The 18768-nt window shown below is 45.6% G+C and overlaps 1 protein-coding gene across 2 annotated transcripts in view; it reads left to right on the top strand.

The window, feature by feature from the left end:
• The first annotated feature begins 3824 nt into the window (after positions 1–3824).
• Positions 3825–18768, top strand: part of IRS2 (insulin receptor substrate 2) — a 28548-nt gene continuing 13604 nt past the window's right edge. The window contains exon 1 of one of the 2 annotated variants that reach the window (XM_011373929.2): positions 3825–8387. In XM_011373929.2, coding sequence (XP_011372231.1) covers positions 4370–8387 — 4018 coding nt within the window. In that variant the 5' untranslated portion in view covers positions 3825–4369. The remainder of the gene's footprint in view (positions 8388–18768) is intronic. The other variant, XM_011373928.2, reaches the window with a different exon arrangement.

The raw sequence follows: 18768 nt of genomic DNA, 5'->3' as shown, positions 1-18768 counted from the left end.
CCTTTAAAATTTCCGAGGAACTGATCCAATCTATTAACAATTCCTGATTCTTTAGATATTTGGAATGCCATACATAGATAATAAGTGATCCAAACAGCAGTTGCCTTCTCTCATGTAAATCATTCTATTGCACAGAATTAACATGTTACAAAATTCTTGTGAAATTTCAGTTGAAACATATTAGCAAATATATTTGTGAAAAAAAAAAAACTAGCTGCTAAAGTGCAAGAAGTCCCCTTATGAATCCTAGATGAGGAAGTCTGTCTTTGTATGGTTCATTCATCAAAGAAAGGGAAATTTATTAAATGAGCTATTTAAATACATTATTTAATAAAGCAAAATGTGATGAAATGCTGCCATTCTTTTAAAAGACCAAATATATCCTCTAATATAAACCTCTGAGGTTACAATCTATACCTCCTAAAATACATTTTAAATTAAAGCTATTTTAACTGATTATATAGTATTCCACTTAACGATCTGTCTAATCAGTTTTTAGAGTTCATCTAGATAGAAAATAGTGTTAAACAGCTACAGAGTTAAGAATTAAAACAAAAAAACAAAAAAACTTACAAGCACCAAAATGTTATTTATTTTTCTCCTCCTATACATGCTTTTCTTATATGAAACAGAGAAGAGTATAAATAATGCTTACTATTATTATTAATAATATTCGTACAGATTTGTGACACATTTTTAAGATTTACATTTTTATAAAATTGACTATTTTATGAAAGATATTCAATTATCCCTGAAAGGACTTTTTGTTTCAATAAATCATTGCATAAGATTTCATGCAAAAACAAACAAAAAAACACTCCTTGCTAAAATATATGGCCATTTGTTATCCATGAAAGGAAAGAGAACTTCCAATGAAAGATCTTGGACCATGAGAAAAAATTTCAACCAGGCTGCTTGCTGGCAATAGGCCATGCAAGCAGCAACCGGCCCTGCGTGGAAAGCAGGTTGGCAGATGTTGTTAGCTGACTTTTGCTGAAAAAGTGTGGAAGAACAGTTGGAAAATCACAAGGTGTTGAACAAGCTTTAAATAAATAAGTAGCTTATTTGGTAATAGAAAGGAAGAAAGACAACGAGTTCCTTCATTGAGGAAGAAGGCTGGGATACTTCTAATTACAGAGTTCCTTACTGTTGGTTTCATGGACTGACTTCTTAATGAGAATGGAAATTGTATTTAGATGTTCTAAGACTGCAGAATAGCAATTAGTTTGCAGTTTAGATGTAGATTTGTGATCTTCTTGTATGAGAACACCACAGATACAGGTGATAATTCTTCACCCTTCCCTCTTCTGCTACCAACCGGTGACTGAGGCAGTACACGGGGAAAGTGCCAACTGCCAACTCGGAGCTTCTGACACCTTAACCTGAATACTGACATTTAACACTAGAATAGTCCTAAGGGAAAAACATACCCAAGACGACACTCTTAATACCTCATGCGCACAGCAGGTAGTCAATGAATATGTAAAAGTCTAATTTTGTATTAAAGTCAAAATCAATAAGAAACGAATAGCACAATTGTAAAAGATACTTTTCAGAAGACATCATTATCATTATCACATGATGCTGAAAAGAGGTTGCCTCATGATCACTGTCTGCTAGTTAGCATTACTGAACATATAGGCAGACTCATTTACAACCTTCATAAAGTGGGATGTAAATCATCACAAAACGAATAAAATTGGACCACATTTTCTTGAAGCTCCAAGGTAAGAATTCCTTTATCTCTCTTTTGTGAGTATACATATTGCTAGGCAACATTTGTTAACATAGAAAGAGCAATAAGAATTGAAAAGAATAGAAAACCAGAGTACAATGAACATAAATGTGGTTCCCCCCAATATACAAGATCATATCCGTATACACACACATGTACACACACACCTATAGATACATATACTTACACAAAGGTGTACATACATACGCATATACATACACACGTGCATACATACACACATTCACATGCACACTTAAAAACGGCATTCCAAGTGGTATTTTTTTAAAGCATGGTTTAAAACGGAGGTTCAACGTCAAATATACCTCTGAGCAAATTCTATTATGATATTCGCCTCATTAATTATTCTTCTTAAATTTATGCTACTCATAATAACTGCATACATGCTAAAAAATAAAAGCACTGTGATTTTTGTGTAAGTAGGGATATCTTGGCACATAATGCTAACTAGCGGAATCTTTAAGCCTAGCAGAATCTTTAAGCCACATACTTACAAATATGTTAAAATATATTATCCTTTCAAAAATTACATTTTTTATTTTCCTTAGATTTAAGATTTCATTATGTTTAATAAAAGACTTTCATATACTACAGAGAACAAAGGCAAACTTTAAGGACTTAATAAAAATAGCCAACATTATTGTTTCAAATTATTTCATGAAGACACACAAATTAAAAAAAAAAAAAAAAGACAAGGGTTTGTTTTGTTAGCCGTCTTAGTTTCTGCAAGACCCGAAGCCTGCTAGGATCTGAACTCAGGAACTCCCACCCTCACCAGTAGCCCTCACTTTGTCATTTTAGGAGAAGCGATTGTATGGGTCTTTATATGTAATCGACTTCGAAAGTCACAAAAGCCAGGCAGATGTAAAAATTGGGTGCACTTCTTCAAGGGCATCTTCAACGCAGCAGTCCCTGCATGGTAAGGACCCACAGGTCTGGAGCCGCCCATCTCCTACGCCTCGGTGCTCGGTGACGAGGGTCTGGTGGGAGGGGGGCACTCCGCCGCAGAGACCCGGCTCCCGGGGCTGTTTTCTTTCTGGAGCCCGCCCTCTTCCCAGCACTATGGAAACTGCATTTTTCTACGCCTGCTCGTCCTCTTTCTCTTTCTCCTATTACATCCTAAACAGACGATTTCAACTTCCAGAGAACCTGCCAAGTGAATGGCGCTGATGAATCCGAGAGAGCCAACGACCCTAGGTGCAGGGGAAGGGTGCCTCCGGGAGGGTAGGACCCCGGCAGCTATCCGCGACCAGCACGGCTCAGACTTAAGCGCCCCCTCTCGCACCCCGACTCTCCTTCCTGGAAGGGGCACGAAGCTGCTATCGATTCAGACCTCACCGGTGACTAATGTGATGCTCGTAAACAAGCCGCCGGCAGGGCACCAAGGAACCACCCAGGCGCAAACCCGCAGCGGCAGGCAGGCGCGCGCCCACCCTGAGCCTGGGCGCGGGATCTGCTCGCCCAAGTGTGTGTTGGTGGGAGGGGATTACGAGAGGGCAGCCAAGTTCATTGCCCCTTCTTGCCGCCCGCAAGTGGGGCGGCGGCGGGGCAATGCGAGGCCTGAATGGGGTGCTACAACCCCATCTCCTGCACCCAGCCTCCGCGGGCAGCCTGGGTCCTAGATCGACGCCGACCCCCGACCCCTGTGGTGCTCTCTCTCCCCCCACCCCTGATCCCATCCCGAGCGGAAGCTCCGAGCACAATTAATTGAGAGAAAGGCGGGAGGGAAGGGGCCTCCGGCCCCCGCCCCTTCTGCGCGCCCCTTTTCCCGCCCTGGGTGGCATCTCCTTCGCCGGCATCCACAACAAGCCTCTGATTAATGAGGCTAGGGCCGGCCTCCACCCCACCCCACCCCACCCCACCCCGGCCCCAGCCTCGGCCTCCGCGGGAGGGGGAGGGGACGGCGGGAAACGCAGCCCCGGGAGAAAGGTGGGCGGGGCGGGGGTGCGCGGCCCGCCCCCCCACTCCCCACTCCCATTGGTCATGTGCGCCGTCCGTCGGGGGGTGCGGCGCCAATGCAGGCGGCGGGGCGGGGCGGCCGCGCCGTGTGTGCCTGCGTAACGCCGAGTCACATGTTGTTTTGCTCTTCTTAGTTCAGTCACTCGGTGCGCGATGTGTTACTCACTGTGCGGCGGGGACCGCGACGAGCCTAGGTCGCGGTTGGCGGCGGCAGCAGCAGCAGCCCGGGTGGCGGTGCGGACCCCGAGTGCCCAGGCGCACCCCGGCACCCCAGAACTCTGTGCGGCGGCGGGACCGGTGCGGTCGCGAGAGCCCTAGGCTCAGGCCCGCGGCTCCCGGACCCCGACTCTCGGCCCAGCCAGCGAGTCCCCAGGCGCCGCCCGAGAGCCCGGGAGGCAGTGGCTGCGGGCAGCCGAGCCAAGGGGCTGCCACCGCCGGCGCTGGGCATCCTCTTGGGCTCCGGAGCGCGGAGGGCGCTGCGCTGCCGCGCGGTACCGGCCCCGGCGGGCCTCCCCGAATCTTCCCCACCTCCTGGGCCCAAGGGACACGGGCTCCAGCAAGCGTGCAGGGGTGGTGGGAGCCGCCCCTGCCCGCACCCCCTCCGCTCCCCGGAGTCCCTCCACTCCGGGCCGGGCGGCGCGGCCTGAAGTGCCCGCGATGGCGAGCCCGCCGCTGCAGGGGCCCCCCGGGTTGGCGGGCGGCGACGGCCCCAACCTCAACAACAACAACAACAACAACAACCACAGCGTGCGCAAGTGCGGCTACCTGCGCAAGCAGAAGCACGGCCACAAGCGCTTCTTCGTGCTGCGCGGCCCCGGCGCGGTTGGCGACGAGGCAACTGCCACAGCGGGCGGGGGTCCGGCGCCGCAGCCGCCGCGGCTCGAGTACTACGAGAGCGAGAAGAAGTGGCGGAGCAAGGCTGGCGCCCCGAAGCGGGTCATCTCGCTTGACTGCTGCTTGAACATCAACAAGCGCGCCGACGCCAAGCACAAGTACCTGATCGCCCTCTACACCAAGGACGAGTACTTCGCCGTGGCGGCCGAGAACGAGCAGGAGCAGGAGGGCTGGTACCGCGCGCTCACCGACCTGGTCAGCGAGGGCCGCGCGGTTGCCGGCGACGCGCCCTCCTCCGCCGCCACTGCCGGGTCCTGCAGCGCCTCTTTGCCTGGCGCCCTGGGCGGCTCGGCCGGCGCTGATGACAGCTACGGGCTGGTGGCGCCCGCCACAGCCGCCTACCGCGAGGTGTGGCAGGTGAACCTGAAGCCCAAGGGCCTGGGTCAGAGCAAAAACCTGACGGGCGTGTACCGCCTTTGCCTGTCGGCGCGCACCATCGGCTTCGTGAAGCTCAACTGCGAACAGCCGTCGGTGACTCTGCAACTCATGAACATTCGCCGCTGCGGCCACTCGGACAGTTTCTTCTTCATCGAGGTTGGCCGCTCAGCTGTCACCGGCCCCGGCGAGCTGTGGATGCAGGCCGACGACTCGGTGGTGGCGCAGAACATCCATGAGACCATCCTAGAGGCCATGAAGGCGCTCAAGGAGCTCTTTGAGTTCCGGCCGCGCAGCAAGAGCCAGTCGTCGGGATCATCAGCCACGCACCCCATTAGCGTCCCCGGCGCGCGCCGTCACCACCACCTGGTCAACCTGCCCCCCAGCCAGACGGGCTTGGTGCGGCGCTCGCGCACCGACAGCCTGGCTGCCACCCCGCCGGCCGCCAAATGTAGCTCCTGCCGGGTGCGCACGGCCAGCGAGGGCGACGGCGGCGCAGCGACGGGGACTGGGGCGGCGGGCGGCAGGCCCGTGTCGGTGGCGGGGAGCCCCCTGAGTCCCGGGCCCGTGCGCGCGCCGCTTAGTCGTTCGCATACCCTGAGCGGCGGCTGCGGCAGCCGCGCGAGCAAGGTAACGCTGACGCCGGCAGGGGGCGCCCTGCAGCACAGCCGCTCGATGTCCATGCCCGTGGCTCACTCGCCCCCTGCCGCTACCAGCCCCGGAAGCCTGTCTTCCAGCAGTGGGCACGGCTCGGGCTCCTACCCGCCGCCTCCGGGCCCGCACCCACACCTACAGCACCCCTTGCAGCACCACGCGGGCCAGCGGCCTTCCAGCGGCAGCGCCTCAGCCTCCGGCTCCCCCAGCGATCCCGGCTTTATGTCTCTGGATGAGTACGGCTCCAGCCCTGGGGACCTGAGAGCCTTCTGTAGCCACAGGAGCAACACTCCTGAGTCCATCGCCGAGACACCTCCGGCCAGGGACGGCAGCGGGAGTGAGCTGTACGGCTACATGACCATGGACAGGCCCCTGAGCCACTGTGGCCGCCCCTACCGTCGTGTCTCAGGGGACGGAGCTCAGGACTTGGACAGAGGGCTAAGGAAGAGGACTTACTCCCTGACCACACCTGCCCGGCAGCGACCGGTGCCCCAGCCCTCCTCAGCGTCCCTGGATGAATACACCCTGATGCGGGCCACCTTCTCTGGCAGCTCGGGCCGCCTCTGCCCGTCCTGCCCTGCGTCTTCTCCCAAAGTGGCCTACCACCCCTATCCTGAGGACTACGGCGACATTGAGATTGGGTCCCATAGGAGCTCCAGCAGTAACCTGGGCACGGACGATGGTTACATGCCCATGACCCCTGGCGTGGCCCTCATGGGTGGTGGCAGTGGCAGCTGCAAGAGTGATGACTACATGCCCATGAGTCCCACCAGCGTGTCTGCCCCAAAGCAGATCTTGCAGCCACGGGCTGCTGCAGCAGCCTTGCCCCCCACAGGAGCTGCAGTGCCAGCGCCGGCCTCTGTGGCCAGCAGGGCCTTTCCAGTGAACGGGGCCAGCTACAAGGCCAGCTCCCCGGCCGAGAGCTCTCCCGAAGACAGTGGATACATGCGCATGTGGTGTGGTTCCAAGCTGACCATGGAGAATACAGACAGCAAGCTGCTTCCCAACGGGGACTACCTCAACATGTCCCCCAGCGATGCAGGCACCTCGGAAACCCCACCAGATGACTTCTCAGCAGCCTTGCATAGCGGTGGGGAGATGCTCAGGGGCATTCCTGGCTACTGCTACAGCTCTTTGCCCCGCTCCTATAAGGCTCCTTACACCTGTAGTGGGGACAATGACCAGTACGTACTCATGAGCTCCCCGGTGGGGCGCATCCTAGAAGAGGAGAGGCCAGAGCCACAGGCCAGCGCAGGGACCACGCAGTCGGCCAGCGTCTTCGTGGCTGGGATGGGTGGGGGCAGCCACACCCAGCTTCCTCACTCCGTAGTGCCTTCGCCTGGGAGGCTGAGTGGCAGCGGCTGTGGCCGCCCAGAGGGTTTCCTGAACCAACGCTGTCGGGCAGTGCGACCCACGCGCCTGTCCCTGGAGGGGCTTCAGACCCTACCCAGGATGCACGAGTATCCTCTGCCGCCGGAACCCAAGAGCCCGGGCGAATACATCAACATTGACTTTAGCGAAACCGGAGCGCGCTTGTCACCGCCTGCCCCTCCGCTGCTGGCTTCCGCTGCCTCGTCCTCCTCGCTGCTGTCTGCCAGCAGCCCAGCCTCATCCCTGGGCTCTGGTACTCCGGGCACAAGCAGCGACAGCCGGCAGCGCTCCCCGCTCTCCGACTACATGAACCTCGATTTCAGTTCGCCCAAGTCACCCAAACCGAGTACCCAGAGCGGTGACCCGGTGGGGTCCTTGGATGCCCTCCTGTCTCCTGAGGCCTCCTCCCAGTACCCGCCACTGCCTCCTCGCCCTGCTGCCCCCTCCTCCTCCTTGCAGCCGCAGCCGCCTCCCCCACCTCCCCCAGGGGAGCTGTACCGCCTGCCTCCAGCATCCACATCCCAGGGCCCCAGCGCTGCCTCCTCTTCGTCCTCGGAGACTGGGGACAATGGTGACTACACCGAGATGGCCTTTGGCGTAGCTGCCACCCCGCCACAACCCATCGTGGCCCCCCCGAAGCCGGAAGGTGCCCGTGTGACCAGCCCCACGTCCGGCCTGAAGAGGCTGAGTCTCATGGATCAGGTGTCTGGAGTGGAGGCCTTTTTGCAGGCTGGCCAGCCCCCAGACCCACACCGGGGGGCCAAGGTCATCCGGGCAGACCCGCAGGGGGGCCGCCGCCGCCACAGTTCCGAGACCTTTTCCTCGACCACCACTGTGACCCCCGTGTCCCCATCCTTCGCCCACAACCCGAAGCGCCACAACTCGGCCTCCGTGGAAAACGTCTCTCTCAGGAAAAACAGCGAAGGAGGTGGCAGTGGCATCCTTGGTGGGGGCGACGAACCTTCCTCTTCCCCCCACCAGTTGCAACCACCCCTCCCCCAGCAGGCACGGGCATGGACACCGAATCAGCCTGGGGGTCTGGTTGGCTGCCCTGGGAGCAGTGGCTCTCCTATGCGCAGGGAGACCTCTGCCGGCTTCCAGAATGGCCTCAACTACATCGCCATCGATGTGAGAGATGAGCCAGGGCTGTTGTCTCCCCAACAACAACACCCGCATTCGCAGCAACATCCACATTCGCAGTCGGGCGACAAGAGCACTTGGGGCCGGACCCGTAGCCTCGGGGGTCTCATCAGCGCTGTGGGGGCCAACAGCACCGGTGGAGTGTGTGGGGGGCCCGGCCCTGGCGCCCTACCCTCAGCCAACACCTATGCCAGCATTGACTTCTTGTCCCATCACCTGAAGGAGGCCACCATTGTGAAAGGTGAGGCCCTTCGACCTCATGGCGGGTGGGAGGAAGGGTGGGAAAGTGGATGCGTGTCTGTGGGTTCATTTCTCCTCTCTTCTTTGGTACCTTGACCTAAATGCCAAAATATTGGCTCAACCTTTTTGTTTTATTTTACTTTTGGCTCCCATGTCCTCCATTTCCCCCAAAGATCTTGCCAAGAGCAGCCAAGTCATCTTGAGACTACGATTTTTTTTTTTTTTTTGGTCCTAACCACTTTCTTCTTTCCGACAGCTCTTCTTTTCCCATCTGTTAACACTGGATATGCTCCCCAGGTCAGCCACCCCAAAGAAGTGGCAAACGCTCTCTTTTTGATATGAGCGGTGGAAAGTTTTGCTAGGAAGGGCCCTGAACTTATAACTGTTCCCAGGCTGCAGCTTTCACCTTTCCCTTTGTTTTCCTGGAGCCAGGCCCCAGTTGATTCTTGCTGAGCCTCAAATTTTATAAAAACAGGCCCGAAAGTCGCTTAGGAAATGAGCATCCATTTTGGTGGCTGCTAAAGGGAACAGTTAACCATTTGTAGTTTACACATAAACTGTAGGAGCTGTTCCATCCGACATTCTTTTTCTCCTAAGGGGCTGAAATAGTAACATTGCTTAAATACAGCTTAAAAGCAATGGTTCTCAAACGTGAGTGTAGCTAAGAGTCACCTAGAGATTCTGCTGAAACCTGGATGGCTGGGCTTTGTAAAGAGATTCTGATGCAGTAGGTCTGGGCTGTGGCCCAGAATGTGCATTTCTAAGAAGTCTCGAGGTTGTGCTCATGCTGCTGGTTGGGGAACCCTGAGAACCTTGTCCCAGGTTAGACGTACTGAGGAGGTTTGAGAAATTACCTATTGGGCCTCACCCCAGACACACTGAAGTAAAGCATCTTATGGGCAGAGCCCAGGCATGAGCATTTTTCAGTTGCCCAGGAGATGTTAATGTGCAGCCAGGATTTAGAATCAGTGCTTTAGAGAAAACGAAAGACAACAACACGGGGCTTTTCAAGAACAATTGGATAGGATGGTGCCCTGTATTGTTCTTCACATTCTCATCAAATATCCATGAGGAGAGACAGACTGCTTGCTTTGCAGCTGGCACTGCATTCTGACTATCTCAAACTCTGAATGATGAGGGGGGAGAGAGGCTTAAAGGCGGGGGGCAAGGGATGTTCAAGAGAATTTCTTCTTTAATTTTGTAGCCGTTTCTGTGTATGGTTGCTAATAAGATATAGAAGCTCTGTGGGAACCACAGAACCACATAGTAGTGGATAGTGTTACGTGGGTGCTCGCCTAAGGTCAACAGTCTGCCGGGGTTACAAAGTGATGATCAGGGTGGCTTGGGGATCCATATGCCTTTTGCTCTTAAAGTAAACAGACCAGTTTAATGCTGTCTAAATGTAGCATATGTTTGATAACGTTCATGGGATTGAAAATTATAGCTGTAGGGTAAATACCGTTTTTTATGTAATAGAGGAAAAGCTATTTATGTTTTTATTAAAACCATAGAATAGGAGCTGAAAAGAATCAGAATTATCAGGAGTGGGGTACTTCAGCATCTAATTAAATCAACTGGAAGTTGTCAGAATGTGTCCCATAAACGATGACTCTCAGCTGAAGGTCACTTTGCTTGAAGTTACAGTAAGCACTACAGGTACGTCTGAAACATTGCTAGCATGTCAGGGAGTTGAGGGTTAGTCGTTGTCCAAGACACAGACCATATAAACATACCAGCACAACTAAAATTGAATGGGGAAAAAATATGTACACACACAAATTCATTTGGTATGCTCAAATAGGTATGTGCTGTAGAGAACATGAAAGTACATTTTGCTGAAATCTGATTCTAATCAGAAAAACAGTCTGAGAACATAACACCTTTTACAGCTTTTGGTGGAGTAGGCAGTAAAAACCTGGACTGGATTCAGGAGGGCCCCAGGAGTGGGTTCTTGCAGTAACAGGAGGAGTGAGCTGGGATTTGTGCCTACAGGCCTAAAAGGATTCAAGGCCTTTCTGATAACATAGATACATTCAGAAACGTGATTCATGTATGATATAATGCCTTTTTCAGCCTAGGGAAAAATTTTAAACTGTAAGAGAGAAGTTTAGTTAGAGACCCGATTTAGCTTGTTTTGCTTAAGATATCCCACCAGTATAAAATTCCTTTCAACCTATAGGATTCAGGATTCTGAAATCAAAACAGCAGTTTGTATGTTTCATGGTGGCTGAACAAAGATGAGGCATCGTTTTTGGTTGCTATTTTTCCAGAGTTTGTGTGGGCATGATGGCAAACACTTTTAAGAAGGAAAAGGGTTCTTTTTAAGCAAAATAGATAACTGCAGTTGACCAATAGTGCCAAACCACATTTTTAGAAAAGCACTACATGCTAAATGGGTTTCTAGTAAACTCATGTGAACACAGAGAATAACAGTAGACTAGGAAAACAAGGGTGTCATCTTAATTAATGTAGAAGCTAAACTGTGGTCCGTGAAGCTGTAAAGGGAATATTTCGAAACTCAGAATGAACATCCACTTTTATTTAACTCACATATGCCCATAAACATTTGTTTGGGGTATTATAAATAAAAAGTTCACTGTAAGTAAATGTCCTTTGAGAAAATAATTTCTAGTAGGAAGACTTGCAAAGCATTTCTTTGAAGATGAAATAGAAAAAGAACTTCCTGGGTCATTGCATGCACTGCCCTGGCTCTGAGAAGTGGCATATGTTTCTGTATCAAGCTTCTCGGGTTCTGCATGGAAGAACTTCATTGGTTATGCTGAAGCAGAATAATTTGGGGTCACTTGGGTAGTGTCTGATATTTGCATAAGTAGTGACAAAGACTAAGGTTCAGCAATGTTTGATGGTTGTTTACAAGAGAATTGGTAATGAGAGTGGGGTTTCAACACTCTCTAAAGCCAATTAAAAAGTTAGTGCACCTTAGGGTGTGTGTGTGTGTGTGTGTGTGTGTGTGTGTGTGTGTGTGTGTGTGTAAGCCCAGAGTAAATAAATAAAAATTTAACTCTAAATTATGCCTCATTTGGAAGTTCGGGAAGATTACTTACAGTGTGTTTTGTGTGTGTATATAGAAAAAGTCTAACCAATCTGTTAGCGTGTTATTGTTGGGGAACGAGAAGTATGTTACTGAATTTACTATGCTTTAAAATGCTTTTTAAAGTTAACTTTATATGTTTTTGTGTTATGAATATAGATTGGCACATAGCATAAAATATGCTATTTTAGTATTTTTTAGTGGAGTTTTTATTCTAAAATAGTTTTTTTTATCTGTGTACAAGCAGATTAGATAAGAATGGCCACTGAAAGCATCTGTATTTAAGTTATGTTTGATAAAAGGACTATTCATATCCTATGGTAAAAGAATTGTGGAATAAGAGAAATGTTTCCACAGAAACAATACAGTCATGATTTATGTTTAAAAATACTGCCTGTTGAAGTCTTAAAGCAAAGAACTCGAACATTTTTAGAGCTCCAGTGAGATTGCTTGATAAACCAGTCCCCTTTATTTTTTCTGTTGTGCCTCCTTTTCTGCTGTAGGTGGCTAGCTCTTGTCATAATAAGATAATAATGTACACTGCTCCTACCCTATTCCCAGGAAAAGACAACTGAGGTGCTAACGAAAACACACAGAGGCTTTCATGAATGAAAGTCACATGACTTGTTCTATTTCCTTTATTGAAAGAGAAACCTTAACAAAAATAGTACTTCGCAGAAGGAAGCATAGTATGTGGAACACTAAACCTGGAATCAGGAAACCAGGTTTCTAGTTGCTGAGCTTAATGAGTCATTGTGTGACTAGAGGGAAGCCATTTAATCCCACTTTCTCACTTTCTCTATCTGTAAAATGGGGCAATTATAAGCTTCTTCCTTCTGTGCCCCTGGGAGGTCCAGGAAATAGTAAACTAGAGAGTTGTAAAGCTCTTCTAAAGGAACGTGCTAATAAATCCAGTGACACTATTGATACTTATTACCTTGAAGCCATGAACATATACATGAAGACACTTTTATGAATGGACGTTCTTTAAAAAAAAAAAGACTCATAGTTGTCTGAAAATGGAGCTACTACCTTATTAAGAAATGTGTGCCTTTTCTGTTTGATTGCTAGTTCCACTCCAGTCTCCATTGTTTTTCCTTTATTTAACTTGAGATTTTTTTCATAGATAATTATCAATTGTAACAAGTAGTGTTTTTAAATTACATAGTAAAATAACAATTAAGGAAAATAACATCCCAATCCTGAAACTATGCTTTTGATTACCTTTTATGATTTGTTTATACATTAAGAGATATCGTCAAGATGAAAATGTGTAATTAGAATATACATTTATTTAAATTGACAGTGTTGTCTCGATGCGGGATGCATTAAAAGAAAAACAGAACCCTTAAACTTTCAGTAATTGAATCATCCATTGTTCAACCTTGTAGTTTCACTCTTTGTGGTTGGTTTAATTAGGGTGGTCACCCTGCGCTGTTTTGTTATGTTTGGTTGTCAGACATGGTAGGAAAACCTAGTTTTTTATTCTTTTGTTCTTCCACAGGCCCACTCCCCTAAAAAAGGATTTTAAATAGATAATTAATGTTTTATATTCTTTAGAACTATTAGTATTAAAATGGATGTCTTTTTCTGGAAGAAGAGAACTTGCAGAAATTTTAATAACACCATGGGTATAATGGGTTTTCTGTTAAGATTCTCACTAATTCATTTTCTTTAGAAGCATAGTTCCAAGAACTAGTTAACTTTTGGTTATCAGATTTGGCAAGTGGAGAGGTTTTTTTGTTTTGTTTTTTTGGGTAGCATAGAATCAAGTGTTCCCATTTCACCTCAGAAACTTAAGGGAACATGTAACTTTACTCTTTTATGTGCATTGCCAAGTAGAGTGGGGGGAACACTCAGGGAAGCCAAGCACTGTGCCCTGCTCTAAAGCCAGCTCTTCAGTGAGGCCACTATAATGGGTGAATTCTTTGTAGGCTTTACTACAGACATGAGCAGAATGCATGTTTCTGTACAAGGTGGGCAAGGCATTTTCATTTTGGCATTTTAATAAACAAATGAAAAAAATTTCTGAACCTCCATAATTATCGGTTCATGCTATTTATCAGGTGTCAGGTTTTGTGAAAACAGTGCTATCAGAATTAAAATGAAGATGCTTTCTGTGTTAATTTTATTAATTTGAATGTGTTCTTCAAGATTGCAATGGTTATTTCGAATCAAGGTAGATTATTGTAGACAGAATTCAGTAGTAGATTTTTTTGAAGAAAACTGGTAAAATCATCACTCAAGACAGGAAATGCTGAGGTTGATAATTGCTACTGATTATTCGATTTCTTTCTAGATAGCTACAGAGACATATTAACTGTGCACTTAAATAAAAGGCACAGAAGTTTGACTAGAGAGATTTGCTTTGTGGGTGCGAGTAATGCTAGATACTTCTCTGCATTGTATTAGAATTGAATTCATTGAATTCTGTTGAAGTAGAATTTAGTTACAACAAATGATAACATAGTCAACTTAAGGATTCTGATTTATTTTCTATTGGACTAGCAAAATATTAAATTTGCAGAAAGTCACTTTCACATGCCAAGAGACTTTATAAAACTTGATTAGGCAAATGTACCTTCAAACTTGGCCCAGTTTTCTTATTCTGTATGCAGTCTTTATGCACACAGACAGGATTTATAAAATATTCCTTAGTTATTGTGCCATTAGTGAAATTTGGACTATTTGGTCGAATACTGTGATATCTATAATATACCTTAAAGATAAATGATCGCATGCATAGCACTTTCTAAATACCGGGTATTTTAGTATTAATTTTAAAGAGTATTAGATTTTCTAGAAATAAATATTTTAAGGTAGTGTGTGTGTGTGTGTGTGTGTGTGTGTGTGTGTGTGTATCCTATAACATCTAAGCCAGCCTTGCTCCAAGAGGCTTGATGTATATTTTTTCATAATTGAAACTCAAATACTGAATAATGATGTGTTCTTTAATAATTATGGTCTCACTGTCACTTCAGTCTATCCATATGGTATTGGTAAAAATACTTTAGTGAATCGTTATGATGTAGTATTAATTTTCAGTTTTTTCAATGTGTAAAAATAGATATTTTGATGGGGTTCATTGTATTATGTGGTTTTAATAGTTACCTTGAAATCCATCTATTTATCTTAAGAGTGACTTATGCTTTGCATAGCATTAATGCATAATTTTAATATTTATGAATGTGACATAGTGCTTTTTCTGTGCAAATTTGGTAGTGACATAGTGTCTTCTCCATCGTGCAAATTTAAAAGTAGTTACTTAAATAAGTTTACCTTTTGCCTGCACATTATAAGTGTAACTAACAAACAACCCCAAAGCTTGATAGGCAATGAATGATTTTGAAAGAACGGTACTGAAGTTGGAGATGATAAAAATATAACCATTATTCTGATCAATATTGAAAGATAATTGCAAGCCCCTCTCCCCTTTGGATCAAAAGAATTGTTTAAAATTCAAAAGGTGTTTTTTCTTCACTTTATAGTGTCGGGACATTTTCATACATACAATATCATGAAATACTCCAAAAACCCTATGATAGGCAAGGCCACCTGAATCCCCATTTTTTGGAACAAGGAACCTGCACCAGTGACTTGCCCAGGATTCCTGGTCCAAAAAGAGTAGTGTTGGGCTGAACCATAGGGAGATGCCATTTTACCAGCATTTACCTATGGTTCACCTGGTATCATCCTCTCATCTCCAGCCAATGTTCTTTATATTATATCACATTGTCTCCAAGTCATACCAATTGTGTCTGCTTTGGAAGCTCATATACAATAGTTACATTAAGATTTTATTGTAGACTCCACCTCAGGCAACTTTCAAGTTAACCTTTTGGTTTTTATTTCACTTGGGTGATAGTTACTGAATTTCTCTTTTCTTCCATAAATTATTTATTTAGAGTAAAAGGGGCACAGTTAGTTAGGAAGACTGGACACTGAAGGAAAGCCCATAATTTTTTTAAACAAGTTTTTATACCTGCCAGTTTGAAAGGCTCAGGAGTTGTTATTACTTTCAAGGCTCTCATTTTGTCAGTGAAGTTTAGGATTGAATCGAGTTGTTGGTTGGTCACGTTTTGGGGGTTTCCAGTCTCACTTCCTGGACTTCTAGTGGTCTTCCCCTGTTTTTGTTTTAGGAAAGCAAACTATATACTTTACTTGATAACATACCTCCTCACCACCACCTCCAATACCTTAAAACTCTTTCTACATTATGTGGTGAAAATCAGAAAAAAAGATAAGGTCATTTTGAGGGAAAAGAATTGGGAATCATTGGTATAATGTGACTTATTTTAAGGTTATTTAAAACAGAGCCCAAGGGAGGTCAGGCATCTTTTCCAAGGTCACTGATTTAATTAGTTGGTAGAGCTGTTTGTAAATATTATCAAGAAAGAATAGAGAATGCTCTGTCTCTGTGGGTCTTTTGTGTACTGATGAATAACTTTCTCCCAGAATATGGCCTGTTTTCTCTAGAACAGTTTAGTATTTGGAGAAGTAATATCTGTATTTTTACTTTGGAACACGTTAGTAAATTGCTTCATGCATAGACCAGGTATGCTAATGAACAGAAATAAAGAGTACAGAGGCACATAAATAAGGAGCTTGTACATCTGGAAATAAGTCTCAGCACGATGTGGGCAGTGTTGCTGATGAAGCAGAAGAGTGAGGGTTTGGTAAACATTCAAGGTCATGTGCTTACTTAGAAAAAAATTAAGAAGAAAAAGAAGAAAGGAAATTCTTGGGATAATTCAGATAGAAAGGCCCTTATTTGGGAAAATGTAATTCCTTCCTCTTTGTAGATTAGTTCACCCTGGACCACTGATCTGGTACCTCAGGGGTCAACCTTTGTTTCAGTCACTGCTTGAGGTGTCTTCAAGGTACATTTTATTCTATAAGTGGAGTATCATATACTTCTAATTATGAATAAGTCCGAAGAAATGAGTCGTTAACCTATTTAATAAGTTTATTTGAAAACTAACCAATTTAGAGTTTGCCCGAAGAATGATGCGTAACTAATCAGTTGTGGCTAGGTGGTAATCTTCTGGGGAGTGGATTATTTCACCAGTGCCCTTCTTGTTTTTAAGATCCTCTTTTTTTTTTTTTTCTGAGAAAAACATTTAACTGAATTTTTATATTGAAGAAAAATGGTTTTTCAGAAGATGCTATCTTTCTACTGATGTGACTATAACCCCACGTTCATAAGAATAAAGAAGATGTAAGCAAGCCTAAAAATGCATGAGCTATCCATATTTTTCAAAAATGTGATTGAGAATCTATGGACTTGTGCTTGTGTGGGTGACTCAGGGTTTTGTTTACATTAGCTGTCATTCTCTGCAGCATCCTAGGAGAGAGTACTTCCTTCCTAGCAGATGGCAGCCTCAGGGCCATGCGCCTGCCATTATAAGTGATGTGCAGGAGTAATCTACCCAGCATCTTTGTTGACATCAGGCACGGGATTGGAGACTGTCTGCCGCACAAGATAAACAAAATAGGGGAAGGCCTTTTCTTCCTATCAGGGATTAATGGAGTGATGAAACTGCTTTTCAGATTAAGAAGAAAGCAAAATTCAGACTACTCTGTCTTATAGCATTGGGTCTGTTGATCACTTAACAAGTTAGATAGAAAAGCTGACCGAGTAAAGATTCTGATGTGCTGTGTAGGGAGTCTTTATAAATAAACCCAGCAGGCTTTCCCCTGGGTGAAGTTTGAATCCCTTCTATGAAATCTCGGACCTGGGAATTGAGCACTGGCTGCATTGCCCAGTGCTGGTGGTAGGAAGTCATTGAAAATAGGCACTGAAGTCAGTGACCATCTGATACATGAGATTCTCAGTCTATTATAGAGGCCACCCCCAAACCTATCATGTGATTTACACCATCCAGGCCACTTCCCTGCCAGAGCCCAGCTCATGTCCATGTGGGCCTCTCACTTCCCTTTCCCTGCTCAGGGCTTCAAGAGCTTGTTGGTAGTTGCATGAATTGGGGGAAAATTATGAGGTAGGGGGAGAAGTTTGGAAATAGGCCAGGATGTTCTTACTAAATTTAAAAATGATGCAAATAATACTTTAGGACCTCCAGACTATAAGCAGGATTAAACATGGCATGGATTAGAATGTGATGAGCAGCTTGATTTTGTTTGAAGATCAGAAATGGAGGTACTAGCACTGTAGTATGCTGTGGGTATAGCCGAGCTGCTGAGCTTCTAAAACAGAAATCTCTAGAAAGGAAGATTTTAATGATTAGTTTCTTAACACCACAGCCTGGATACATTTAAAAAAAAAAAAAATACTAAAGTGATTTGTGGCGATGTTACACTTTATTTTATTTTTATATGATAGTTGGTATTTTTTAATTGTTTTCCAGCATAAAAGTGACCTAAAATAACAGTTTTCGTATGCAAATGAAACAGAATACTAATCTATAAGCTACTCGTATGCTCTTCCAGTTAACATATATCAAATAAGTTTGGTGAAGCTTCTACAAAGAACTTTTGTTACTGCGCCAAGTAGACTTCTAATAAATGTACAGTTCAGCTGAAAATATTCAGGTGTGCTTTAGCAAAACTATATTAGTTGTGAAACTGAAAAGTCTGTATTTTTTTCTTTTTCCTTCTTAGGGATATTATAAATCCAGGAGTGTAAATTTATTGGATAGTGAGTTTCGGAAAAATATCTTGAACTGGTTGAGTAAACAAACAAACAAACAGAAAAACTAAAACCAATAATGAATGGTGTGGAAATACTAGAAATCAAAGCCTGACAAACTTATAAATATAAACATTAATGAATTTTTAAACAGTCTTTAGATTTTATTTATTTTGGCAAATATTTTAAATAAGCATTTTCTTTTAAAGTTTAAAGTTTATGGAGCTTCCAAATAACATTTTGGTATTTAGGGTCATGCAGAATTTTAAAGATGCAGTAGAACTGACTCACCTTAATTCTGTTTTACTTATCATTATTTGCAGTTCAGCTTATCAGTAATGTTGGCTTATTAGTAGTCTTCGTTCCCAATGAAATAACCACGGCTGTAAAATATCCAAGTTTCCCCGGCATGGAGCATTTAATTAAGTTCCTAGAATAACTCTGGGTGATAAGCATTCATCTTCACAACTCTGGAGTCCCTGCAGTTCAGCTGGAATGTTCAGAATTCATGGGGTCTTCAGCCATTTCCTAAAGCTGGAAGACAGTTGACATTTAAGCCGATCAATTTATTGAGAGTTCATTGTGTACCAACACAGGAGTAGGTGTTCTGTGAGATACAAGGGGAATCTGAAACAAGCCTCTGTCCACTTGGCGCCTTTATAGTCATCTTGGACAGCACCCCAC

The sequence above is a fragment of the Pteropus vampyrus genome, unplaced genomic scaffold (assembly GCF_000151845.1).
Source record: "Pteropus vampyrus isolate Shadow unplaced genomic scaffold, Pvam_2.0 Scaffold236, whole genome shotgun sequence".
Lineage (NCBI taxonomy): Eukaryota > Metazoa > Chordata > Mammalia > Chiroptera > Pteropodidae > Pteropus > Pteropus vampyrus.
Note: the sequence above shows the minus strand (reverse complement) of the source record. Positions and strands in the feature narration are given on the sequence as shown.